The sequence below is a fragment of the Neovison vison genome, chromosome 1 (assembly GCF_020171115.1).
Source record: "Neovison vison isolate M4711 chromosome 1, ASM_NN_V1, whole genome shotgun sequence".
Classification (NCBI taxonomy): Eukaryota; Metazoa; Chordata; class Mammalia; order Carnivora; family Mustelidae; genus Neogale; species Neogale vison.
The window spans coordinates 97,764,966-97,792,255 of record NC_058091.1 but is presented as its reverse complement, the minus strand read 5'-3'; the positions used below and the strand labels follow the sequence as shown (position 1 = coordinate 97,792,255).

Below are 27,290 nucleotides of genomic sequence, written 5' to 3'. Positions count from 1 at the left end.
ACACTTCTTTCCTCCTTCATTCTATTCTTCCTCTCAAGATCTGGCCTCCAGGAGTGCCTGGGTGGCTCAGTGGGTTAAGCAGCCCAGGTCAGGTCAGGTCCTGATCTTAGGGTCCTGGAATTGGGTCCTGCATCAGGGAGTCTGCTTTTCCTTCTGCCTGCTGCTCCCCCTGCTTGTGTACTTGCTCTCTCTCTGGCTCTCCATCAAATAAGTAAATTAAAAAAAAAAAAAAAAAAAAAAGATCTTGCCTCCAACATGGTTTGTTAGTCATATTCTGCTCCATCCAATGTCACTGTGAAATAAGGAGCTTTGGATCCTCAGGTAGAGTGGCTTGGGGGTCCAGCTTTCTTGGTGGACTAGTTTCTGGGAGTCACATGTAAGAATAAATGAATGAATGAAAAGAACTCTATACTACACTACTTCGAAGGTATGCATTCTACTGGTATAGCTCCTATGTCAAATTAGTTTAAAAGAATATTTGAATAACATTATAAATCACCTACTTTTGTTATTTTAGCTTTGGAAGACACCTGCCATTAGGAATAGAAATAAATAAAAACTCACCTTTCTACATGTGTATTTATTTAATGACTAAGATAAGAAAAAAATGTTTTGTCAAAATAGAACCCTTTTATAGACAAATCAATTATGTGATTTAGGAATATAAGAAAATTCTTACTAATATAATCAGTTATAATTTCAATCTTGTGGTTTCATGTGAAATAGATGAATTTCTCAAAGTATTGGACTTTATCATATATTAGAGTCAATTCAGGGAGCAGATCTCATAATAACTTTTTGTAGTATGTTCTGTTGTTGTTGTCAGAAGTTGGTTTAAAATGTATTCAAGCTATAGAATAATAATCTTATAACTAGATACCTGGGAAGAATAAATAAAAATTATTTTAGGGGTCCCTGAGTGGTTTAGTCAGTTAAGGGTCTGCCTTCAGCTCAATCAGTCATGATTCCAGGGTCCTGGGATCGAGCCCCACGTCAGGAAGTCTGCTTCTCCCTCTCCTCTGCAGCTCTCCCTGCTTGTGTGCTCACTCTCTCTCTCTCTGTCAATTAAATAAATAACATCTTTCAAAAAATATGTAAAAATAAGATTCTTGCAAAGAACATGATACATCAAGCAATTAATACATATTAAGAAGCATCTAGTATGTTTGTGGTAGGCTCTTAATCCCTGTGGTAGTTTAAATAGGAGATATGATTCCTGGCCTTGAAAAATAACCATTTAAGGGCACCAAAACCTATAAATTCTACATAATTTATCAAAACACATATCTTTAGTAGCAGAGTGATTGAGAATCATATCAAGTAAGAGAGTGCTTATTTTATTTAGGGACAGCTCCAAAAATTTAGCAGTCTTCAGGGATCACTTTAAAAGATATTGTATCTCCTGATTCAGAAGCAGGAGAAACAAAATTAGAAATCTATAGACCTGGATGAAATGTGAACAATTAATCAGCATGACATCAACATGGCTGGAAAAAAAAAAATGTGTTAAAAGAAGGAGAGTGAGAGGTAAAGTTTAGAAAAAGGGAAGTGGTAAGTGTCAGGGTTTTTTATGAGAGAAGCCCACCTAACTATCGCATTTCAAAAGGACATATTTGTAGTAAAGACTGTTGTATCAGAATCTAAGAGCATATGTGTGTTAAGATCATGGAATTAATTCCCTTCATACTGGTTCCACGCTTTTGGAAACAACTCTTGATTTAACATTAGTGTTTCCGTATTATATGACCATACAGAGAAAACATGTTATGTAAAAATAGCCCTTCTTTTATTTTGATAATTAAATCTCTATTTTTTAAAATTTATTTTTATTTTTTTAAAAGATTTTATTTATATTTGAGAGAGAGACAGTGAGAGAGAGCATGAGCAAGGAGAAGGTCAAAGGGAGAAGCAGACTCCCCATGGAGCTGGGAGCCTGATGCGGGACTCGATCCCCGGACTCCGGGATCATGACCTGAGCTAAAGGCAGCCGTCCAACCAACTCAGCCACCCAGGTGTCCCTAAATCTCTACTTAAATTAATAACTTAGTATTCAATTTGGTGATTCTATCTCTTTGAGTTAGAACAATCTGAATTTTCCGTTTTATCCTGTGTCTGTTTTCTACTTGTCTATTTCATCTTAGTTGTTGAATTTGTTAGCATGAGGTGGTTTGTAGTAGTCCATTTTTGTCTGTAGGATCTGTAGTAATAACCTTTTTCACCCCTGAAACTGGTGATTTGTGCTCTCTTTTTATCTTGATCTGTCTAGTGAAGGGGTTAAACAATTTATTGATATTTTCCAAGCATCAAATTTTAGCTTTGTTTACTCATTCTCTTTTTGTTTCTTTACCTCTTTTCTATTTCATGGATTTCTGCTATTTTATTTATTATTTCATTTCTTCTATTTATTCTGGATTTGTTTTGCCTAATTTCTGAATTTGTAAGGCAGAACATTATTACTTTCAGACAACTCTTCTTTTGTAATATAAGCAGTTAACATTATAACTTTCCTTCATAGCACTGTTTTCATTGCATCTAACAAATTCTGACATGCTAGAATTTTATTATTATTGAGCTTGAAATATTTTATAATCTCCCTCATAATTTTGACTGTTATTATTATTATTGTTGAGGCACAAGTAAACCATGTGGCCTGCTCCCAACAGCAACATTTTGGTAGTTAAATTTATTGATGTCATAGACAGCATTGGCACAGATTTCTAAACATATCATATGGAAGGAAGGATATAGGAGGAGGCTAGATCATGTCCAAATATAGTAATTTTATTTTTTGGTTCCAGTCCTGAGGCTAATTTGATGACCTTGAAGTTAAAGAAAAATTAAAATATCTTGAAAATAATACAAGATAACTTTGTGAATATCAATTTTAAATCAATGGGATTCTGTTTGTTGGAAGTTAAAATATCCCTATGGATTTAGAACAAGAATGGCTTGTGTTTCATAGACAGGAGGACTAAGAATGGTAAAAATAATGGATAATGCTTTTTCTCTAAATTCTTGATTATCCTGAATAATCCTCAACTTGTGCTCTATTTAATGACAATACTCCCCAAATTACTACTTTCTTCTTTTTCTTCTTCTTGTACTTTTTTCTAATTCTTTGTGTTTAAAGAAAAGAGAGAACAAGAAAATTATATAGGCTGACATCCAAACTCTTTCATAACCTTTCACAATAAACCTCTTCAATTTTAATACACCTCCATAAATTTTCCATTCCAGCCCCTTCAATCTACCTCCCTTTTCATTGACTTAAATATTATTACCTCCTCTCCCCATCCTTTTTCCATTATGAAGGCCTTAGTGATTATTCCTTTCCTTAATTATATGACTTATTCAAATATTTTTTTCACTTAGCTATTATGTTCATTTTTACCTTTATATAATACATATTATGTATTTTTGTTATTAATAAATGTTATTTAATATACATATCCTGTTATTTAATATATGTATCCTTTCATATTTTACCCAGACTTCTTTGCATACTCAGTATCTAAGCACACTTGAAAGTCTAATAAATGTTTCATAAGGTTACAGGTGATACTAAGAATGATGGATTGCAAATCATCTTTGAGAAGTTGTGGTTCATATATCACTTACTTTCTTTTATTTTATAGGTACATTTAGAGAAGAACAGAAGTGCACATACAGAGCCCTGATACAAGGCTACATTTGCAAACAGACTGACCAAGTGATCTTAATTCTTGACAATGTTGATGCCACCTGGGCCATGAGGAAGTTATATCCAGTTGTATCCATTACTCGTGATTTTGTTGACACATTTAGTGGTGTAAATTTCAATACTCCATGTTCTGCTTCAGGATCTGTATCTACTTTCTATTCCATTTTACCCACCAGAGAAATCACCAAGGTTTGCTTTGTGGAACAGCCTCCCCAAGTGTTGCGTTTTTTTCTATTGGGAAACAAAAGTGCCTCTAAGCTTCTCTTGGCTATATTCTACCATGAATTCCAGAGCCCCCGTGTTTTCATAGGGGAAAGTTTCATTCCACCCATTCTGGTTCAATCGACTTCCTCATTGCTGGATGAGTCTCTTGGTTCTAACTACTTCAGCATCTTGGATAACCTCTTGTATGTTGTCCTACAAGGACCAGAGCCCATTGAAATACGCTCAGGAGTCTCCATTCATTTGGCCCTCACTGTGACATTTTCAGTACTAGAAAAGGGCTGGGAAATCATTATCCTTGAAAGACTAACGGACTTCTTGCAAGTTCGCCAAGACCAGATCAGATTTATTTATGAGATGTCTGGCAATGAAGCAACCTTAAAGGCCATTGCTGACAATAAAGCAAAGAGAAAGCGCAATTGCCCAATTGTGAGTTGTGCCAGTCATTACAGAGTTGGTCAACGTAAACCTCTCATGATGGAAATGAGTTCATACAGTGTCCCACCAACTACTGTGGAAACTGTCTCAAAAGTGATAGTCATTGAAATTGGTGATCTGCCAACAATAAAGAGCGCTGGACTGATTTCATATTTATCAAGTAACAAATTACAAAATTTGGCTCACCAGATTATCACTGCTCAGCAGACTGGAGTACTAGAGAATGTTCTGAATATGACTGTTGGGGCCTTACTGGTAACTCAGTCAAAGGGAGTCACTGGCTATGGGTGAGTACTAATTATAATATCTTCTAAACAAGGACTGATTTCTTGAGTGCATATTACATATGTCAGCTGACTTCCATTGAATCATATAACCTGTCTGTTTCTTAAGATAAGAATAAAAACTTAGAGGGTCACTTAGAGACTTAAATTAATGATTTTTTTTAATTAAATCTATATTCTTAATGACTATTCTATATCTTGGATGTTTGAAGATGTTATATTTTGGTACCTTAAGGTGAAAAGCATGTAGGAACAAATTTTTCCAAAGCAGTTTGTTTTTAGTTCATTTGTCCATTCTTTTATTCATGTAATAAATTTAAGTAGTAGGCTTTGCTAAGGTGAAACAGATATGATCTTTGCCTTAAGGAACAGAAACACAATGCATCACAATTCCAATGAGCTACATGCCGAAAGGTGAGTACTGAGGAGGATGATAATTCTTCCTACGGGAACTTGGGAGTGGACTTATGTTTAGGAAAATTTTGGAGGGATAATTAGTCATTTACTAGGGTAACACAATTACTCTCATTAGGTTTTATTTAGCCTAGGATTATAAAGCCCTTGAGAGGATGCCTTTGTCAAATTGTATGCTGCAGGAATACCCCTGTTGTCAGCTATGTTTATGGCAGAGACCTATGTAAGATCTGTAACCTCCTTTGTGCTATGTTATTCTGACTGTGAATGCTTGTGTTTTGGAGTCCTTCACCAGATTTTTGTTCAATAGACATTTCAGAATTAAATTTACCTGAATGTTTTTCTGAGCCTAGTACATGGAGAAGCATGAGAAGTACACAATAAGGGAAGGCAAGTGTAAATCACTTTCAATTTTATAGATTGTGTTAGCTAAAGGATAAATTGACCAGCCCAAGTTCATCTAAGGTTGTCTCTCATAAGGTGCAGACTATAAGTCCCAAGATCCAATTTTTATCAGATGCCAAAGAACCAAAAATGATAGCCTAGTCTAAGAGACAAGATGAACTTGTTGTAATACTTAAGGAACATATATAAAACCAACCATCTCACAGATGAACACTGCTGGTTATAAAGTACTGAAGGTGGGCAGCATAGCTGTTCCTTATAAAGTTGTCATTGCTACTGGAAAATAAGCTCCAACCCATGTGCAATTTCAGTTGATACTGGGTCCCTGAAATAGGTAAAATTCTTTAGATTCTGAGATATATTATTCAATGAAATTTTTAGAATATTTATATTTTTTAGATTATTCTAATGTTACTGCTTTTTCATCTTATTTGTGGTAGTACTAATAAATAAATAATTGATATTTAATGGATATTAGTTACTTCTGGTTACCATCTTCTATGGATATGGGATTTGCTATAAAATGAGAGTAAAAACAGAAAGACACACCTTCACATCATTAGGCATATTTAACTAGTACATTGATTTCCTTTTTAAACACAGAGCAATATATCCAAATGAAAGCTTAGCCAGTGTTTTGTATCTGTTTTTACCTGAATTACAACGTAGATAGGTATTCCTTTTCCCAACAGTACATTGATATGTATAGGAGATATGAAAAGAAAACTCAAGCTGTTTTGTTTTCCCTAAATTCTTGTTGATTTGAAGGGCTTTAGGAATTGTTATCTTAGAATTAAAAAGCACTCTTTGTTACATGATTGCTCAGAACCTGTTGAATCTTGGATTTTTTTTTTTTTTTTTTTGGGTGCCTGAGTGGCTCAGTTATTAAGAGTCTGCCTTCTGCTCAGGTCATGATCCCAGGGTCTTGGAATCGAGCCCCTCATGGGGCTCCTTGCTCAGCAGGAGGCCTGCTTCTCCCTCTCCCACTCCCCCTGCTTGTAGTCCCTCTCTTGCTGACTCTCTCTCTCCATCAAATAAATATAAAATAAAAATTTTAAAAAATCTTGGATATTTTTATCAACCACCAAACTGTCACCATGTTATTGATGTCATTAGGCAATAATGCATCATAATATAAGAATCAAGAACCAGAAAAAAATGATACCAATGCACCTTAGCTTGTATTTAAATATCTTTATTCTTTACCCCAATATCATTTAGATCCCACTGAGTTCTTATAAATATATTATATGCATGGCTGACTAGAGAGAAAAGGGGCCAAACCATTACTAAATATTATTTAGATTTTACTGAGCTTTTTCTAATAGGTCATCATTCCCAAATAACTGATTTTTGTGTTGCATATAAAAAGAGACTCCATGAATATGTAGCCTTTATGTAGAAGGAGAGAAGAGTCAAAGAGTAGAAGCAATAGAGGTATAGCAGAGGAAACCCAGCAAAAAGAGTGGGTCCGACACCAATTAAGGTACACACACATATCTGTGGGGGTAGCACTCCATTATGAAGAGGCGACACAGCTTCAGAGAGGAGGTCACCTTTATGGCCCACCATCCATCATTGCCATCATGTTTTCACTTTCGACTCAGATATCTCTGATTTAATGTGAAGCTGCCGAACATGTATATTATAGCATCGATTTTTCTGTTGGAATGTGTTCTATTCCCCCATCTCTCTCTGTCCCTCTCATATTTTAAGAGAGATTTCAAACATAAGACAAAAAGTAAATCTTCTGAAGATAAGGAAAGCTGCTTCTTAAGTACATCTGAATAAATCTCTGCAGAATGAGAAATGCCTTGTCCTAAGGGATAGAATGAAAATTAGCAAGGTTTCCCATGGTCCAAAGAATTGCACAATATGCTAAATAGCCCTGGAGCCCTGTGCAGGCCTGGGGCCAGCCCTGTTTCTTTCAACTTTGATCAGCGTCAGTTGGGGCTTCCATTGAACCCAGTGCAGAGCCATTGACAAGCTAATGAACTGACCTTGACACAGCAGAATCAGCCCCAGGATGCAGGCCTTTTCAGTGAAAACTACCAAGGATGTTCCTAAGAGGTTCACTCATGTTAATATAATGGGTTTACAGGTGTTTCAACAAACTGAGGCCATATCGGGCATTTACTTTTTAAGGGGCATACTACCAGCTTTCCAAAAGTTATTAAGTTCTTTAATGGGGGTCCGGGTAGAAATGGAGTTCTCTCTACTTTTTAATTAAATAATGCAAAGTGACTTGGCCTCTCCTGGTCTTTATCCTCTTCGAGAGACATGTGGATTTAAATTCTGTCTGCTAGGCTAAGTCAATTCCATGAACCTGTTTTCCATCTTCCAAAACTTCATTGACCTCTGTTGTCAATACTTCTCTCTTCTCCTGCCTTCTTAACGTCTTTGTTGGTTTACACCATTTTTATTTATTTGTATTCTTTTAAGTAATTTCAGTGGAGTAGGGGACACAGAGATAAACATAATTTCAATCTGCCCTTTTTAAACAGGACATTCTGCACAGGAGTCTTATTTCTATATTCTGTCTTTTATCTGGAATCCTGGCAGGCCATATTTTGTATTGCTTACCTTTGTTTCAGTAGGAACTTGATTTTTGCTCTCTTAAATTTTTTTCCTTCCTTTCTCCTCTTCTCTCTCCCTTTTCCCTGCTTCACTATAAACAAAATTTTAAAAATACCTTTAAATAAATTAAATGTATGAGTCTTTTATGGATGTTTAAATGTTGAAACACCAAAGCTCTTTACGGTTGGCACAATTTTTAAAGGGCCTCCCAAAGATGGGCTGCCCTAGTCCCAGGAATCTGTGAATATGGTCACATAGCACTTCATTAAATACAGTATGTTCTGTGGCACGGTTGACCCAAAGACAGACTCTCCAAGGTTATCAAGTTTGGCCCAAATAATAACATGAGCCCTTAAAAGATGAGAGCTTCCTCCTGCTCTGGTAGAAGAGGAACACAGAGAGATTCAAAGTGTGAGAGGCTTGACATGTCACTGTTTTTAAGATGGAAGAGACTACATGGGGGAAAAAAAAAAGCAGGTAGAATAAATAGAGAATGGACCTTGGCTGATGGCCAGTGAGGAAACATGGACCTCCATTCTATAGCCACAAAGAAATAAATTCCACCCACAATCTGAATGAGTTTAGAAGTGGATTCTCCCTGAGAGCTTCTAGCAGTATACTTAGCCAAGCCGGTCTGGAAATAATAATAATAATAATAATAATAAATTAAAATAAATAATAAATAAATTGTATTATTTTAATAAATAATAATAAATTATTATTATTTATTAGCAAAATAATAAATTGTATTATTTTAAGCCACTAAATTTGTGGTCATTTGTTACACAGCAATAAAAATCTAATATGCTGTCTCAAATAAGGTTCTCTGTTAATGACATTGCCAGGATCCTTGGCTCCTGAAAACAGATCTAGTGAGGGTGAGCAAGACACTGTAGGAGGGTCTGTGTGTTCTTGAGCCCATCACCTTAGTATAGAGAGGAGAGCTAGCTGAGACCATTGTGAGACTAACAACAAACAGCCAACTGACAGTCTCCTTTAACATCTTCTGCATATCCCTAGGCACCTGCTCTCCATACCCTTAGGCACCTGCTCTCGAGGACATAGCTGTCTGGAGTATACAAGAACAGAATCTCCTACCAACATGTGAGGACATTCTTCCCAAGACTGGCAGAATGTTCTTTCTGGAAGAGATTTCTGTATTACCAGCTTGTCTCTTTCCGCCTTCATGGCAAAACCACTGACCTGCCATTGAAGAATGTTTCTGTGCTACCTCTTCTTTTCGGTACAACACAAATTTGTTGCTTTGTTGTTAGGTGAATGGCAAAATTGTCATAATGGTATTTCATATATCTGGCTTTGTGGGAAAATGAGATGCTCTGCTTAGTCAAACTTTCCATTTAGTTAAAAACTGTTGCTTTTATCACTACATTTTAAAAGGGTTCATCCCTTAAACTGAAAACAAACAAACAAAAAAAGCCACAACATATTATCCAGACTTATTAAACAGGAAATAATGTAAACCATTCTCATTTTTATTGATGATTCATCGTCATCATTAAAATTATCATTTATTTCACAGTCCTGTTTCTGCAGTGATACCCTTAGGGATCATGGCTCCAGAGCACTAAGTCCTTGATTCTACTTCTGCAGGTTTTATTTCTCTGCTATTTTCCTTAGGAACAAGATGTTAATCTAATCCATTGCTGCAGCTGACATATTTACATCTAGCCAGTCCCCATTCACATTCACATATAGTTCTAGTTCCAAAATTGAACCCTGCTACCTCAAAACCAAGTAGTTAAGGTCTTTATACGGATGGCGAAGTTGTAGATAAATATAATAAGGACTCATACAAACTCACATTTCAACGTCTTGGATTTCTCAAGCAGTCATTGAACAGCTATTATGTCCAAAAAATTATATGGCTCTGATGAAAATCTAGAGATCTAAAAATTAATGAATAGAGAAAAAAATTTGCACAAATATTTAACAAGAATATATTATATTAAATCTAATCCTATATATAATTACAAAGTAATTAATTCAGTATGAACCTGCTTCACCATTAGTCTAGTTTTTCATAAAATTAACTTCAGTTATATTCACTTTAGTATATTTTTATCTTTATAATAATTATTAGGTCAATACTTCAACTTACATTATATTCCCAAGAGTGGCCTAAGCCCACTGTCATGCACAATAAATGATCATTAAATATTTGTTGCAAACAGTGAAAATATAACCTGTTTGGCTTCTCTGCTGTTCTGATACTCCTGTGTAGACAATATTGTGTATTAGATCTCTTCCATCAAATAAATCTTGGATCTGCATTTCCTGGCCACCGTGTGACTGCTACAGCACCCTAATGCAAACAGGACATTTTGAAGAGTTTGTCTCTGATCCTAAATAATGTATTCAGAGTTTCCATTATCCCAGATAAGACAGTCATGATAAATTTATTATAAAATATTTTTTTAAATGAGTTTCCATCTAAAATATTTAGGTTTTAACCATTGAGTTGACCTTGTTGGAAGACGTGCCAGGCTTTTTCTCTGCCCATTTCTCTGCCTATTCACTACAGCCTACACCTAGGGTGGCTCAAGCCTCAATTCAAAATGAAGAATTTCAAAGAACCACAGAGTTTAATAATAAGTATTAAAGCAGAGCAGGAAGCATACCAAATGAGGAGTATACCAGAACTTCAGGTTGGCCAGGCCAAGATAGATAGTGGCTTTCCAGAGGCAGGTGAAGACCTACGAGCAGAGGAAGTACATGGTGGTACTGATTTATTATCGTGTTACTACAGTAAAATGTACTGGGTTCTTGCAGGGTGTTGGGTTTGGAAACACTTCCTTATCGTGCCAGAAGGAAATCATCTGATCATAAGACATTTCTCCCCTCTTCTCCCTAGGAGTTGACAGCAGCTAAAGGCTTCTGTCTAAGTTTAATAGGGAGCATAGGACTGGGAAATATAAGTAAAATGGCATGTGTATACTCTGAGAGATAGCCAGGAAAGTCATTCTTGTCTTACCAACTATATGGGGTGGGGGGATGTGTGAGAAGAGGGGACTGTGTTCCCGAGGGACAGAGGTCATGGTGTTTTGTTTATCTCTGCACATTAACAGTACCTAGAACATTTGTCCATAGTAGAAGGGTTAATGTGTTTGTTAAACTGAGTTGACTGGAGAACTTACTTTCTTCTTCTAGGGTATGAAATCTTGCAAACTTCTTTGGAATTCAAGCCCCCTCGTGGCTCATTAAGCTTCTGCCCTATCTAGCCTGGTTAAAACAGGACTGATTGAAAATGCAGGACCCCTGAAACATTTAATCAAAACATGGGGCACTCTCACAGGAACCTGAGTGAGTCCCTTTGAGGAGATGAAGGTTGAAGAAGGAACAAGGAAGGATCTCTAATGCCCCTACCTTCAGCCCAACCCCCTGGGTCTTGCCCAGAGCCAGCTTTCAGTAGGCTTTATTTCTTTGTTTGCTAGGTTTGCCATGCAAATAGAAATAATCCTGTCCTCTGCAGAGTAAGCGGTTCAGGATCTGGCAGATTGAAAAGCAAGAATTGGCATGAACAGTGGTGATCTCTGAACTGGAAAAATGTCTGCATTCTCTTGTTGTTTGTTGTTGTTATTGTTGTTGTTGTTTTTTAGCTTATACTTAAGCATTAAAGGGGAAAAAAATTCTTTCACATACCCGACTGGGTATTAGAAGCCGTTAAATAGTGGTTAAAACTGGCAGGATTGGAGGGAACTTTCCTCCCCCATTCTTTCAAGTTTGGCTGTAGGTCCTTCTGCCCGCAGGCTACAGTCACATTAGCAGTTGGAAATTGGATAACGACAGCACAATGACAAATCCAGGTTGCTTGCAATAAGTTGCTAATCCCTTTGCTTTAATATCGGAGCAGCGTATAATGATGTTTGGACATCACTCCAGTTTACTGACGACCCCACTGGGGCCAGCAATAGAACCTTACAACTGTCTAACAAGGCGTCAGGTGACTCCCGTCGTCACAGCAACGGACACTGGAATCTAATCTTCCCTCCATCCCTTCTAGCACCCAATAACGCCTAGATTATATAAGTGGCCCATCATTGCTTGGTAACTTGAATCAATTAACGTTAATTCGCACAATGCTATGATGTATTGTGATCACTTTCATTTCAGGGAAGGGGGAGAAATTGCTATAAGTCACCTAAAATGAGGTTGTCTGTGGTGCTGAGGTATTAATTGGGTGTCCATATTAAATGCAAAAGGAGCCCCATCGTGAAAGGAAAGTGGATGAGTGACTCTCTTGGCTGCTATTGACCTATCAGAAGAAGACAGTGCCCTTTTCCTTTGCTTTTATCTATTACAGTTTTCCCTATTGCGTGTCAAGTTGATGTATTATAAAAAATTCATTTGGTGACCTTTCACCCCCTTAGCAGATTAAACAATTTCACTTCGATGGCATCATTAACAGGACCCTGCATTTAATGATGATTTCTCTAAAAGGCCACGGAGATTCGATTTTAAGCTAACAGATTTATTGCACTATTATAACATATCGTAAAAAACTGTACCACCTACGGTCAGGTTTTAGGATAGAAACTGCTTAAGAGTTTATGTGGAGCTTAAAGTGGTATTACCTTGGGATATGCTGTAGCAGCAAGTCTCTGACCTCCAGTGAGATGCTGTTTACATTTAATAAGAGATGTTTGCTCACAATAAACTTTAAAGTGTGTCAGGGACAGGCCTTTCAGCGCCTTTTCAGGCAGTTGGCTCCCATGTCTTCGTCTCTAGACATCAACGTGCTTATGTCAGGATCTCCGCTGGAGATTTTGGCTTCCCTAAGCCCATTGCTAGCCTGCACCCCACCCCACATCAGAAAGCATTTAAGAAATGAGTTAGGGGGGAAATAGGATCCGGTAGCAATGTTAGAATTTTCCAATAACTGGGGCCATGGAAGAATAGAATTAATAGCATGGCTTTAAAAAATCTGATTTAAATTGTTCCCCTTAAGAAGAAAAAAAAAAAAAATGAAAGGAGATAAAAGAAAGGCTTTTTTCACTCAGGCTAAGCAAACTAATAAATGATGATTAGGCTGCTGTATGCTGAATTCCCAGTGAGTGATTCTAGCGCAGAGGTCCTGCTGTAGCCCATAGATGACCAAAGGGGATTCTTAGGACCACATCTTCCCACCCTGTCCCCATTTCCCAGGATTCTCCGAGGAGCGAGAGAGAAAGTGCTCCCTACAGAAACTCCATAGTTCGTGATCTATAGCATTTGCTCTGCTACTCTTTCCTCTTTTTAGGAATAATTGTCGTCTTTGCCTGATATACACCTTCCATACTAAATAAATATTTTATCCTTTTCTCCTTAGATGAGAGGAAAAAACAACCAGTTGGGGGGGGATAAAGTAGTTGACTTACGAGTATTTAATTGGGACAGGGTAAGCTACCTTTTTTTTTTTTTTTTCCCTTAAAAACTCAAAACCTTGTTAGAACTGACCTAAGCTGTTTTGAGAGTAAGTCAACAATGGGTGCTATAGAGCACCCTATTATAGAATAGGGTAATACGTGAGATATGTGATGTCTGTATATTTCCATGTAATTGCTAAAAATCTATTGCCTGACTGTGATGTATAACATATGATAGGCTTAATAAGGCAGTAGATATATAACCCATGTGTTCTTTAATAAAGCTAGGTTGCTCATCAAATACACCAAAACTTTGGGGAAAAAGATGTTTTGAGGTATCGTGAACCATTTATTTTATTTTGTATTTATTGTATTTTATTGCTAAGTCACATCAGCAATTAATGTGCTTGAAAGAGGTGAGAAACAATATAACTCATTGGTTAACTGTTCTTTTTTTTTTTTTTAATTTTTTTAGGATTTTACTTATTCATTTCACAGACAGAGATCACAAGTAGGCAGAGAGGCAGGCAGAGAGAGGGGAGGAAGCAGGCTCCCTGACGAGCAGAAAGCCCGAATCGGGGCTCAATACGGGGCTCGATTCCAGGACCCTGGGACCATGACCTGAGCCGAAGGCAGAGGCTTTAACCCACTGAGCCACCTAGGTGCCCCTGGTTAACTGCTCTAGACCTTGATCATACTTAACCATTTGTCACACCTTTGGCAAGTTACTTAAGCCCTTTGGGGTCTCAGTTTCTTCAAGTTTAAGTTCAAGTTTAAGAAGTACATTAAATCACAGTGTCATTTTAAAGATTCAATGGGTTTACATGTGGAAAGCTTAGAATAGTACCTGGTACACAGTAAGTGCTCAGCATATATGAATTTTAAGTTATTATTTGCCCTAAGGGCTTCATTCAATTAAAATAGATTAATCAATCAATTCCATAATTATGTAGCCTGTTCAGTGCAAGCACAATGTGGAGAATGTAAACACGGAAGGGTTGTTGTGAGGGTTACGGGAGCTATTCTATGTAAATGAGTGTTGTTGCCCGAATTGCTCTTAGGCATCTCTTCCAGTTCTTTTCGGTGACTTCCTCTTGGACCACAGAATCAGGCATCCTCGAAGTCTTTATCCCATAAAAATTGGAAAACATCACAAATCAGAGCCTTTTTGGGGAGAGTTGGTTTATGAGCAGACTAGTGAACATATCGGCACCTTCCAAATATTTTAGTCTGATACGGCATTTTTGGGGTGGATATTAATGAATGGTGATAAAAATCTAAGTTCATAATTTGTGCTTCTTCCCACCCCTCCTGCATACCCAGTCCATCCTTTACCAATGCTAAGCAAACATAAAAAATAAACATTTAATTATTCTTGCGTTGTAAGGTCATATTTTCTATATACCACATTACGCAGTTTCTAGAAACAATAGCAAATGCAAATATTTTCACTGGGTAATAATGCACTTTAGAAATCGTTCCTGCCATGACAACTGTAACCTTATGGATGTATTCTCTTTTTTGTCAACACATGCCAGAAATACAAGCAGTTCTAAAACTGAGAACTTGATATATATTCGGCCGTATGCTCTCTCGGTCCTGGTCCAGCCTTCAGATGGAGAAGTGGGAAAAGAGCTTCCAGTCCAACCACGGCTCGTTTTTCTGGATAAGCAGGTAACTGGTTCATGGGGAACAGTGTCTATTGAGAGCTGGGAGCATGTCGTCGGGTACATGTCCCACATATACCGAGTAGTCCCCAAGTGCTATCAGCTGCACTGAGAACCTCTAGAGACTTTGTCATCTGCTGTCCACCTCACAGCTGACTTCCTTCCACTTTCATGAGTGATAAAGAGTAAAAATAAAAGTCTAATGCTTTTCCTCAGCAAATCCTTGAAACGGGTTTCTTGTATCTTCTGGAAATCTAGCCTTTCCAAAGAAGTCATTTCGTATGCTAATGAAAGAATGTCTGCTATCACATCTGCATTACAGTTTTATGTTATTGTAAATGATTTCTCTTATATGTGGTTAAGTCAATCATCAATGAAGGCATCTGTGCTTAATTCTGATTTTAGTGTCCATGCCCTCTGATTCTACTTTACCTTTTCTGTATTTTCTCAAGTCATGGGGGGAAGGAAGGGAAATATGGCAGTTAAATCAGCTTTCTATTCTTTGTCATAAAAATGCACCCCTGACATGTTTGTGCGTGGAGGAAGCCTGTAAGATCGAGGTCCACACTTAGAAACCTGGCCCTTCTGAGGTAATCTGGCAGTCGGCTCGGTCCTGCTTCTTTTTCTCAAGCATGGCTTCCTTGTTAATCTTCAACATGTAATGCCAGTCTCCTCTTCTGTAAAGTTAGCTTTCCTTTCTCCTCTTCATTAACCTGCCTCAACTTCTCCTGCAATAATCTCCTTTCTCTTTTCTCAGTGAGCTAATTTTGATATATTTTAACACGAGAGAAAATATTCATCACTTTCCTTCCTTTGCCTGTCTCTACTGAGTTTTGTTTCATAAGAGTCTGACTTCTTTTCTGTTTTAGATAACTTCACAAAAATTGTCTTCTTAATCCAACTCCTCCCATCTTGTTTTTTCTATTTCCAGAATCGGAGAATAAAGTCCTTGGGCGCCCCCTCAGAGCCTTGGGCCATTTCTGTTTCCCTGGAAGGGACATCAGATTCAGTGTTGAAAGGTAGGTCCTTGTGACATTCAGACACCTGTCACTACAACATCTGCAAGAAAATGTTTGCAGCCGTTAGAATTCCTAGCAAGGTTGGTAATAGTGTCTTGGGTAATTTGAAAGATCTCCTTTATCCCCAGTCTACAATGCCATATCTGTGAAAAGCAAGATTAGACTGGCAGTAAATACTTAAGGAGCCTCCTCCTCTTCTTCCCTTGCGTGATGAAGTAGCATTTTTGTCATAACCATATCCCCAATATGACGTAAAAAAAAGGGCATGTCCCCCAAGACAAATGATTCTGGTACAGTATCATGGACTGGCTCAGAGAGCAAGGCACAGGTATGATATGGTTCTTTCTTTTTTTCCCCATAAGATTTATTTATTTATCTGAGAGAAAGACAGACAGACAGATAGACAGCAGGAGCATGAGGTTGCCGGGGGTGGGGTCAGTGGGAGAGGGAGAGAGAGATTCCCAGCTGACTCTGTGCTGAGTGCAAAACCCACGTGGGGGCTCAATCTTAGCACCTTGAGAGCTGAAATCAAGAGTTGGGTGATTAACCAACTGAGCCACCCAGGCACCCCTATAATGTGGTTTCTATGGGGAAATAGAAACACTCTCAGGGTTATGAAGAAAAAATACGATGGCAAATGCAAAGCACATGGTCCAGAGCAGGTCCTCAGAGTTTACTTTCCCCTCTCCACCCTGCTTTGTCCTCTGTTGCCTTCCTGTTTGGTCCTAGTACCACTGCTAGTTTCATTTACTATCCCTGAAGTTGTGCATATAAAAAACAAAACAAAACAAAACAAAAAAAACACAAAACAACAAGCACCATTGCATTCTTTGCCTGTATGAGTTTGACTATTTTAGATACTACATGTAAGTAGATTCATACTGTATTTGTCTTTCTGTGACTGGCTTATTTCACTTAGCATCGTGTCTTTAAGATTCACCTGGGTTGTTGCATATTTCTGAATTTTCTTTATTTAAGACTGAATAGTATGCCATTGATGCACACATTGCATTTTTTAAATCCATTCATCTGTTGATGAACATTTAGATTGTTTCCATGTCTTAGGTAGTATGAATAAGACTGCAATGAACATGGGGGTTTGGGTGCCTATTTGAGATCTTGATTTCAATTCTTTTGGATAAGTAACTGAAAGTGGACTTGCTGGATTATATTTCTTTTTTTTTTTTCTATTTTTTTTTGTGAGGAGTTTTCTATTTTTCTATTTTTGTGAGGAATCTCCATACTGTTTTCCACAGTGGCTGCACTATTTTGCATTCCCATCAGCAGTGTATGAGAGTTCCAGTTTCTCCACGTCATCATTAACACTTACTTTCTTTCTCCCTTCCTTTCTCTCTCTCTTTTTCTCTTTTTTATAATAGCCATCCTAATAGGTATGAGGTTATATTTCATTGTAGTTTGAGTTTGCATTTCCCTGATGATTAGTGATGTTGAGCATCTTTTCATATACTATAGATGTTGACCATTTGTAGGTTTTCTCTGGAGAAATGTTTGATTGAATCTTTAGCTTATTTTTTTAAATCAGGTTATTAGTTTTTTTTATCCTATTGAGATGTAGGGGTTTTTTACATATTTTAGAAATTAACACCTTATGAGATATATAGCTTGTGAATATTTTCTCCCATTTTGTAAGTTGCCTTTTCACCCTGTTGATTATTTGCTTTGCTGCACAGAAGATTTTTAGTTTGATATAATCCTACTTGTCTAACTTTGCTTTACATGTCCACAGTACCCAAAGAAATCTAAAGATTAAGTGTAATCTCTATCAAAATCCTAATAACATTTCTTATAGAAATAGAGAAAACAACTCTAAAATGTATATGGAACCACAACAGATCCCGAAAAGCCAAAGCAATCTTGAAATAGAAAAACAAAATTAAAAGCATCACACTCTGTGGTTTCAAAGTATATTACAAAACTACAAAAATTAAAACAGTATGGTACTCGCCTAAAGACAAAGGTATAGACCAACTGAACAGAATAAAGAGCCTAGAAATAAATCCACACATACGTGGCCAGCTGATATTCAACAAGGGAGACAAGAACACACAGTGGGGAAAGGATATAGACATTTTAGCAAATAGTTTTGAGGAACCAGATATCCACCTGGAAAAGAATGAAATTGGAGCATTATTTTACACCTTACAGAAAAAGTAACTCAAAATGGATTAAAATCTCAAACATAAGACCTGAATCTATAAAACCCCTACAAGAAAAGCAAGTTTCTTGACCTTGGTCATGGCAATGATTTCACCAGGGACAGCAGATGACACCAATGGCATTAAACACACAGGCAACCATTAGAAGCAAGGTAAAAGATATATTGTTAACTCTTTTAAAAAATCAGCTTATCAGATTTCTATGTACTTCATGAATTGGTTAGGACATTTCTGTTGGTTTTGGGTTGTTGTAAATGATTCATCTACCAGTTCAAAATATCAACCTATCCATAAAGTAACTAGATTCCAAAAATAAGCCATGACTTTACTGTTATTTCTTGCTCTACCCTGGCTGTGAGCCTAAGCTCCTTCACAGGAACTCTGTAAAATATATGATATGCCAAAATTTATAGGAGTAAGACCATTGTAGAAATACTAAATCTTGACTTTCCTATTAGTTGCATTTATTTTTTGGCCTAAACTATTAGTAACATCTGATATATAGCATTTGTCTCTCCTGATGATATTGTCTCTTCGTTCTTTGTTACACATCTTTAAAAAAAGGAAAGATACACAATTTTGATGATAAAGTTTCCAAATTAGTGAATTATCACTCAAAACAGTTTTTAATGAATTAGTCCAAGAATTTGTTTTATATCACTGTTTTATTTAGCTTATATATTTTGTTTTCCTGTAGAGGTACCCCTCATCAATTCCAGAAAACAGAATTAGTCCCTTCTGAAAATGTTCTTGAAATAAAATCTTTAATAAAAGGGTGAGGAGGAAGCTGGGTGGCTCAGGGGGTTAAGCCCCTGCCTTCAGCTCAGATCATGATCTCAGGGTCCTGGGATCGAGCCCCAAATCAGGCTCTCTGCCCAGCAGGGAGCCTGTTTCCCCCCACCCCTGCCTCCCTTTCTGCCTGCTTGTGATCTCTGTCTGTCAAGTAAGTAAATAAAATCTTTTAAAAAAAATGTTCCTGAGGAGGCAATTGACATTTCATGATTAAATATTTCATAGCTTCAAAACCTTTACTGTTTCATGCTTGTCTCACTCTCTTCCTTTCTTATTAGAGCTATAAATTTGTCTGCTATCTCTTTCTAATTTGCCTTTCAACTATTGTGGCCTATAAATTCCCTACCCTATCTACTTACTTATCAATAAACTAAATCTTTTCAGCCTGTACACAAAAATGATTTTCCCAAACTTCCACAGTGTTGTTACTCTCCTGAGCACTCTGTCTACTTTCTGCTTATACAATCCAATTTTAAAGTCCCAGGAAATGCTGCTTATTCTGTGAGACTCCCCTCATAGACTCCATGTTTCCCATTCTTCCAGTCCTCACAATGTATATCTTACTCACTTTGGTGAAAGTAACACCCATATTGCTGACTCCTATTTTTGTCTTCTTGGTCATTTCTTTACCAAAGCAGTTAAGCCTGAAACTCCTTGGGTTTAAAACCCCGAGGAAAGAGGACAGCCCAATGTGATGGGGATGTGCAAATTTGCAGAAACAAGCCACATCATTAAGAAAGTAAGATAATTAAGCAAAGCTACCCAACATTGGCCAATAAAAATTAAACATTCAAAATTGTATTAGGAGGTAGTTTTAAACTGCCTGGTTTGATGATGTCATTCGGTCCATTATTCAATGCCATTTAGCTGTTGCTGACATTTTGATATGAGATTCATAAGACAGAATAGTAATTTGTTTACTCTCTGATCTTAAGACAACAGTGTCAAAAATATCAATTTTCAGCTTTTTTTCATATTTTAGTAATGTGTACATCAACTACCTCACCTGGAAACTGAAGCTCACTTACCCTTATCCTCTATTCCATATTATACCCATATTCCATAACTTATCCATACTCCAGACTTTACACACACTCATACCTATCTTTGTCCTTTCAGGCTGCTATAACGGAAAACCACAGGCAGAGTGGCTTGTAAACAAAGAAATTTGTTTCTCTCCGTTCTGGAGAATAGGAAGTCCCAAATCAAAGTGCTGGCAAACTCGGCATCCAGAGAAGACAGGCTTCCTGATTCATAGATGGCCATCTTCTCACTAAGTCCTCATGTGGCAAAAAGGGCAAGAGAGCTTTTTGGAGTTTTTTAAATTATTTTTATTTTTATTTTTATTTTTTTAAAGATTTTATTTATTTATTTGACAGAGAGCACAAGTAGGCAGAGAGGCAGGCAGAGAGAGAGGGGGAAGCAGGTTCCCCGCTGAGCAGAGAGCCCGATGTGGGGCTCGATCCCAGGACTCTGGGATCATGACCTGAACTGAAGGCAGAGGCTTTAACCCACTGAGCCATCCAAGCTCCCTGGAGTTTTTTTTATAAGGGCATTTATCACTAGTCACTCCACAAAAGTCCTACTTCCAAATCCCAGCTCACTGAAGATTAAGTTTCCACATTTGAATTTTGGAGGGACACAAACATTCAGTTCATTACCCATACTCTATAACTTACTCTGTAACTTACTCTATAACCCTAACCCTAACTCCATATTCCTTTTTTAAAAAATAGTGTGATAGAATACATACAGCATAAACTTGCTGTCATAACCATTTTTACATGTGCAGTTCATTTACCTACATTCCTCCCTTATTCCTACCTCATATGTTTAGCCATATTTTGTACCTTACCCATACTCTATACCTTGCTCATAATTCATAACTCACCATTCTTCATATACAACCCATACCTACCACCATATCCAGGTTCTCTGTTTTCCCCATCCATAGTACTTTCTTCTGGACCATACCTTATTCAGACTCCATGCTTTACTTTGCCCCAGTCCTTACACCCTCCCCCAATCCTTCATTATTTCTCTTTCAGTTATTCCAAATATATCATCTTTGACTAGCTTAGAATCATATTGTGACTATGCAAAATGAATGAAACTGTTTGCTATTTTATTTAATGCACCACATCATACTCAGCCTGCTGACTCATCTGGATTAGTATTGTCAGAACTATTTTCCTTGGAAGATTTACTGAGGAAGCATAAGGAATGGGCTGAAGTCATTTCTATGCTCACATTTTTGTGTGTGTCATGAAGTAGGGAAAATGAGCTTGTGGAGTTTTGTGTTTTTAGAATGTCCACATCACCAAAACAGCTTTTTTCATATGGCTCTTGGAACCGTCATGAAATACTTCTTTTTAACTACAGAAAGAGTAGAACCAAAACCATTTGGGATGGATGACCTAGCTTATTCTAAGTATTTCCCGGAGGAGAACAATAACAATGAAACAATATCTATATGTCTAGTCTAAACCTTTTATACTTATCTCAGTAGATCCCCCTCAGTAAAAAAGCAGGTTATAATCAAATAACCAAAAAAGTAAATTTATGTACTGGAAGATAATTATTGAAGGGTCCTACAGACCCTTTCATATTTAATTACAGATCCTCGTTGTAGGAAAAAATATGTACTTAATATTAAAAAAAATCCAGTCTCAAAATTAATGATATGCCAGTTTGCTAATATTGCCAGGGATGAGAAGGATAGTTGTGGGGGAGAATTGGGTATTTTAGAAACCATATGCCCCAGAGAAACCCATTCAGGTAGCACTCGCTGCTAAGTCACGTGGTCGATTTCAATCTTGCTTCAAGCCCAGCACCCCACCTCATCCGAAGTTCCCCCGGCCAGTACACTGCTTATACCAGCTTGATCAGGGAGCCTGTCACTGGCATTTGTATATTTTACAATTACCATTCTAGAGATATGATGAACCCTGGAGTAATACACTGTACTTGGCAGCAACTGCCTCAGCTTTTGGGCACATATGCTTCAAATCTGAGAATATCATAGATATATATGGGAATCTTTGTAGAGATCTCTGAGGCAAGCTGGTATTTAACACAAAAGCAAACCCATTTGGAGCTAAAACACTTTCCATTAGGCAGTTTGGCGGCTGTTCTATGAGCCAGACTCACTGTGCTCGACGGACACATTTCGATTAAATGCTGCTTTGTATTCCTCCAAAGATGGGAACAATAAGGACGTTTGTCAAAGGAAAAACTGCAGCAAACGATTTCATGTTGAACATCTGTACTCTGCAGTTCATTGTTTGCAAGAGTTTATTGACCATAATTTTGATGCATATAGGTTTTAAAGTGTATAAACTGCATTTATCTTGGGCGCCTATCATTTATTTGAGTCTTGGCTTATTTATTTCCATTTTTCTGGGCATTTTATTTATTTTGGGATGCTGAAGAGATGAAGGAAAAGATGCTTTTGAAAAAGAAGTTTTAGTTAGCTCTGCAAAATTGATGAGGAAAGACAGTGTTTCCACAAAACGGATTAAGCAATTGAATTGAAAAATGTTAACACTAAGCATATTATAACTTTATGATACCTTTCAGCCTTAAAGATCTCAAACCAATTTATAAACTTTAAGACCACTCTCCCAACTCATTGTCCATCATATCAATCATCATGACATTTCCAGAGTGAACTGTAGCAGCTGTTAATTAGCAAAGTAATTTGAGGGTAGTGGAGTCAGAAGACTAATAAATGGCGTTGTGAATGTGATCCTGAGTTAAGTTGCCTTCTTCCACTTTAAAAATGGATGGCCTATTGTTAGAAGATGTAAACTTGCTTTTTTTTTTTTTTTGCATTTTATTCATGGGAACCATAGCCAAGGCAACCCAAGTTGCTAAATCAGGGTAGCCTTTATCAGTCATGATTTGATGCATAGCTGTGGTCCTGCTCTATTGGCCTAACTCTGCTGCCACATAAACTACAGATCCCTTGAATAAAAGAGAGGCAGAGCCTAGAAACAACCATCTATAAGATAGTAGATTTTCTTTCTTGGCAGATATTTAATAATGAAATAGTCAACATATTGTAGTAGTTAAGAATGTCAACTTGTAAATCAGGCAGACGTGGGGCTATAACCCCCACACCAAGTAATTTCACCTTTCATAAGGTTATCTATTGCCTGTTGTACAGTTTATTTAAAATCATGTATCTAAGGCACAGCATCCAGCATGGCAAACTTCAATTACTGTTACTATTATTCTTTCTTGGATTATTTGGTTCCACGATTTATCTAAGAAAAGCCTGATGGATTTTATAATCTGTTTCATTAAATCTTTTTTTCCATTCGTGCCCAGTTGCCTCTTTACAGAGAAGACTTGAAGAAACTGCCTTGAGTGGGTAACTAACATTTACGTTTTGTTTCTGTGTTTGTTTGTAGGGTGTACTCAGGCAGAAAGTCAAGATGGTTATGTGAGCTTCTCCAACTTGGCGGTTTTGATCTCTGGGTCAAATTGGCACTTTCTTTTTACTGTCACTTCCCCTCCAGGTAATATTAGCAGGAGTGTGTTTTTACTATCTGATCCTTAAAAAAAAAAAAAAAAAAAAAAAAAAGCCCCTTCTCCTTTATAATGGGAATAGCTCCTATCATGAATAAGAAGTCATCACAGTTTAGAGAAAAAAATCACTTGGCTATATCATTAGGTATGAGAAACAAGAACTCGTAGAAATTAAGTCCCTGGAGAATTCTGGTAAGCAAGAATCCAAATATACATTTTCTTTTCATTCTTAAAATTTACTTTGAATGCTTTTTATTATTGTTATTATTTATTCTTTCTTTGACATGTGGTGGCATTTGGTTGGATATTAACGAGAACATTTTAAGGTAAAAAAGAGAGTCATGGGATATTAAGTATTGTGAAATTTTATATTTCAGTTCTGCCCTCCTCACCCAGTGCCTCCCCCCAGCTCCATAACCATTAGAAGTCCTGGCACTTTAGAAGGACAGATATTAGGTGTCTGTAAATTGCTCATATGTTCCAACTCATCTTGAGGAAACCTTGAAAAAAGGTCTTCTCCCTTCTGCAACATTTTTGACAACTTTTGCTATATTAGAGGGTAATACTACTCAGGAAGTTTGAAGTAGATAGCACGTTAATTTAACTTCAAAGGAATCTGCAAAATCCTCCTCTCCCATTTCCTTGAAGGGTAGAGCCAGGTCTCCTCTTACCAAGGAGTGGTGAGAAAGGAGTGTTTTTTGTTTGTTTGTTTGCTTTTGAGAGTGTAGTTTTTGACATCCTGTTTTTTAAAATACTGAGCTCTCATAGAGACACCGGAAAAAGAAAAAAGAAAAAAAAGATTTAATTCTTCCATTCATTATTGTGATTTACCAGAAAAAAATTCCTCCACTAACAGAGCATTTAAAAGAATTCTAAAAATGCTGACACCACATTTGAACTAAAGAAGTAGATATTTATATTTGTAATATTTATAAATTATTATAAATATTTATAATATTTTAATTATAATTATATATAATTATAATTATATAATTATAATTATAATATTATAATATTTATAATAAATATTTATAATATATATATTAATGTACTTATTAATTTGGGGCAGAAAATTAGTCTGATATTAAAGCCACACAACTGTGGAAAGCAATTAGTACTTGGATGTGATGATGCAAAGTTTTATAAAATGCACTTGAATAGGGTACCTGGGTGGCTCAGTGGGTTAAGCCACTGCCTTCGGTTCAGGTCATGATCCCAGAGTCCTAGGATTGAGTCCCGCATCAGGCTCCCTGCTTTCCAGGGAGTCTGCTTCTACCTCTGACCTTCTCTCCTCTCATGCTCTCTCTCTCTCTTTCTTTCTCTCTCAAAGAAATAAATAAAATCTTTAAAAAAACACATTCGAATAATCATCACTAGAGTTAAACCAGTTAGTTAATGGAAACAACCAAGGAAATCTCACGTTTTGATGTGAGCTATCTGAAGCCCGACAACAACTGTTTAATTAAGGCCACGTATTCTCCTTATGAAACTTGAATTCCAACTGTCATAAGATACTTCTCAAAAAGAGAAAACTGTAGCTCTTGGGAAAATATAGAATGAGCACTTGTCAACAACTTCTTTAACTCACTAGTGAGTGTACCATGAAGACGCAAATGGTTTCAAGAGCATTTAAGATTGCCGCAATGAAAAGATAAGCATTACAGAGAAGAGCATTTGAGAGACGTGCATCACACAGCCAGCTGAAATAAGTTTGCCACATTGGACACAGGGCAATAAAACTGTAATCTTTGGTGTTACATGTGTACAGATACAATTTACATCTGAATGGAGAAAAATCATTTGCAGTTTACCTATATAAATATATATACACATATGTATACTATGTTCCAGATAATTTGATAAACCTTGAATGGGCCTGTTTGAAAATACTATGGTATGACATCAATCAGATCTGTAATAATTTTTTCCCTTTATCCAAGTCCTGGACAATTTTTTTGCACTTGACTTCTGAGAATCAACTATATTATTATTAATCTTAATTTTGCAGGGCAAATATCTTTTAAGTACCTATGGAAGTGTCTTTATGTAGGACAGATCCATGGAGATACATGTTCAGTGTTCTGGACCATGGGATCCCCATGTATATATATTTTGGAAGGACAATCCATGCGGAGCTGGATATTTTGTCCCAGACTTGTCAGGTTATTTAAAGGACCTTTGTCCTTCAATTTCCTCAGTAGTTAACCAAGACTAACCAAATACTTCACCAAGGTTATTTTGAGGAATAAGTTATACAGCCAGTTGTCAAACGTGGTGTAGACAAAAACTTCTCAGTAACACTTCATGATTTTGAGCTAGCCTTACTGTTCCCATTTATTAGACGACAGCTTTAATTTAGGCTTCTCTATAACTTGTAAAAGAGGCTGGGGAATTATCTTGAAAATTTTTTCTTCAGCAACTTCCCTTAAATTATTCTTCATGATTTTCAAACCATGTCAATGAGGTGAGGCTCATTAAATCTCAGAATGAGATTCTGAAGTTTAAATCAGAAGAGAATAGATAGAAGATAGAGGATGAATATCTTAGAAAGAACAACAGTATTTTAGAAGTGTAGAAACTGAGGAGCTGAGAAATCAACCAGATGTGTATGGGACCCTCACAAGTCTTTCTAATATGTTGACTAATCTGGCTCACTTATTCGTTTTGGAACATCTGAGATGCCACCAAAAGAGAAGGTTTTCTGTGTGTTTAATTCTGCTGACTTCCCAGCCAGCCTTTCCCCCTTCCCTATCATCCCCATGACCTGGCTGTGGTTTCTCTGCCCGTTCCTTGCAGCCCTGCAGCTCATAGGGGTTTCTCAGGGGCTGCTGGGCTGAAAGAGACCGGGGGAGCCCAAGCTGCTCCTAGCCACCAAATCCAGAGAAATCTGGCTTGGCTCTGTTGTCCCTGCCATTTCCATGCCTGAAATTCACATGACTCAATTATCATTTCACTCAGATTTCTCCCCAAATGTCAGCTCCTCGGGAAAGTCTTTTCTGCATCACTCAGTCAACCCCACCACCATTCCCAGTCCTGCTCCATAGCCAGTCATTCTCTGTCGGCCAACCTCACTTTGGTCTTCATGGCACTTACTGCCACATGGGACCAGGGTATCAGTGTATTTGCTTGTTTGTCTACTGCCTGTGTTCTGCCCCCCCACCACCCCCATTCAAACCTAAGTTCCAAAAGGGGCAGGAGTTATGCTGAGTTCAGCACTGTATCTTTGGAGTGTAGAAAAACTTGGCACATCATAGGCACAACTATTTCTACTATTTTTAATTTTATTTTTTCAGTGTACCAAGATTCACTGTTTATGTACCACACCCAGTGCTCCATGCAATACGTGCTTTCCTTAACACCCACTACCAGGCTTACCTAACCCCCTACCCCGCACCCCTCCAAAACTCTCAGTTTGTTTCTCAGAGCCCACAGTCTGGGCTTTGACTCCCCCTCTGATTTCCCCCAATTCACTTTTCCTTTCCTTCACTTTTCCTTTCCTTCTCCTAATGTCTTCCGTGTTATTCCTTATTCTCCACAACTAAGCAAAACCATATGATAATTGACTCTCTTTGCTTAACTTATTTCACTCAGCATAATCTCTTCCAATCCCATCCATGTTGATACAAAAGTTGGGTCTTCATCCTTTCTGATGGTTGCATAATAGTCCATTGTACATAAGGACCATATATTCTTTTAATC

At 37.2% G+C, this 27,290-nt stretch overlaps 1 protein-coding gene across 10 annotated transcripts in view; it reads left to right on the top strand.

The window, feature by feature from the left end:
* Positions 1-27,290, top strand: part of PKHD1 (PKHD1 ciliary IPT domain containing fibrocystin/polyductin) — a 475,771-nt gene that overhangs the window by 421,591 nt on the left and 26,890 nt on the right. For 6 of the 10 annotated variants that reach the window (XM_044252662.1, XM_044252680.1, XM_044252670.1 and 3 more), the window contains 4 exons: positions 3,636-4,647; positions 14,942-15,077; positions 16,002-16,089; positions 23,474-23,581. In XM_044252662.1, coding sequence (XP_044108597.1) covers positions 3,636-4,647; positions 14,942-15,077; positions 16,002-16,089; positions 23,474-23,581 — 1,344 coding nt within the window. Of the gene's footprint in view, positions 1-3,635; positions 4,648-14,941; positions 15,078-16,001; positions 16,090-23,473; positions 23,582-27,290 lie in introns of those variants that run through there. The other 4 variants (XM_044252694.1, XR_006385080.1, XM_044252733.1 and 1 more) reach the window with 4 other exon arrangements.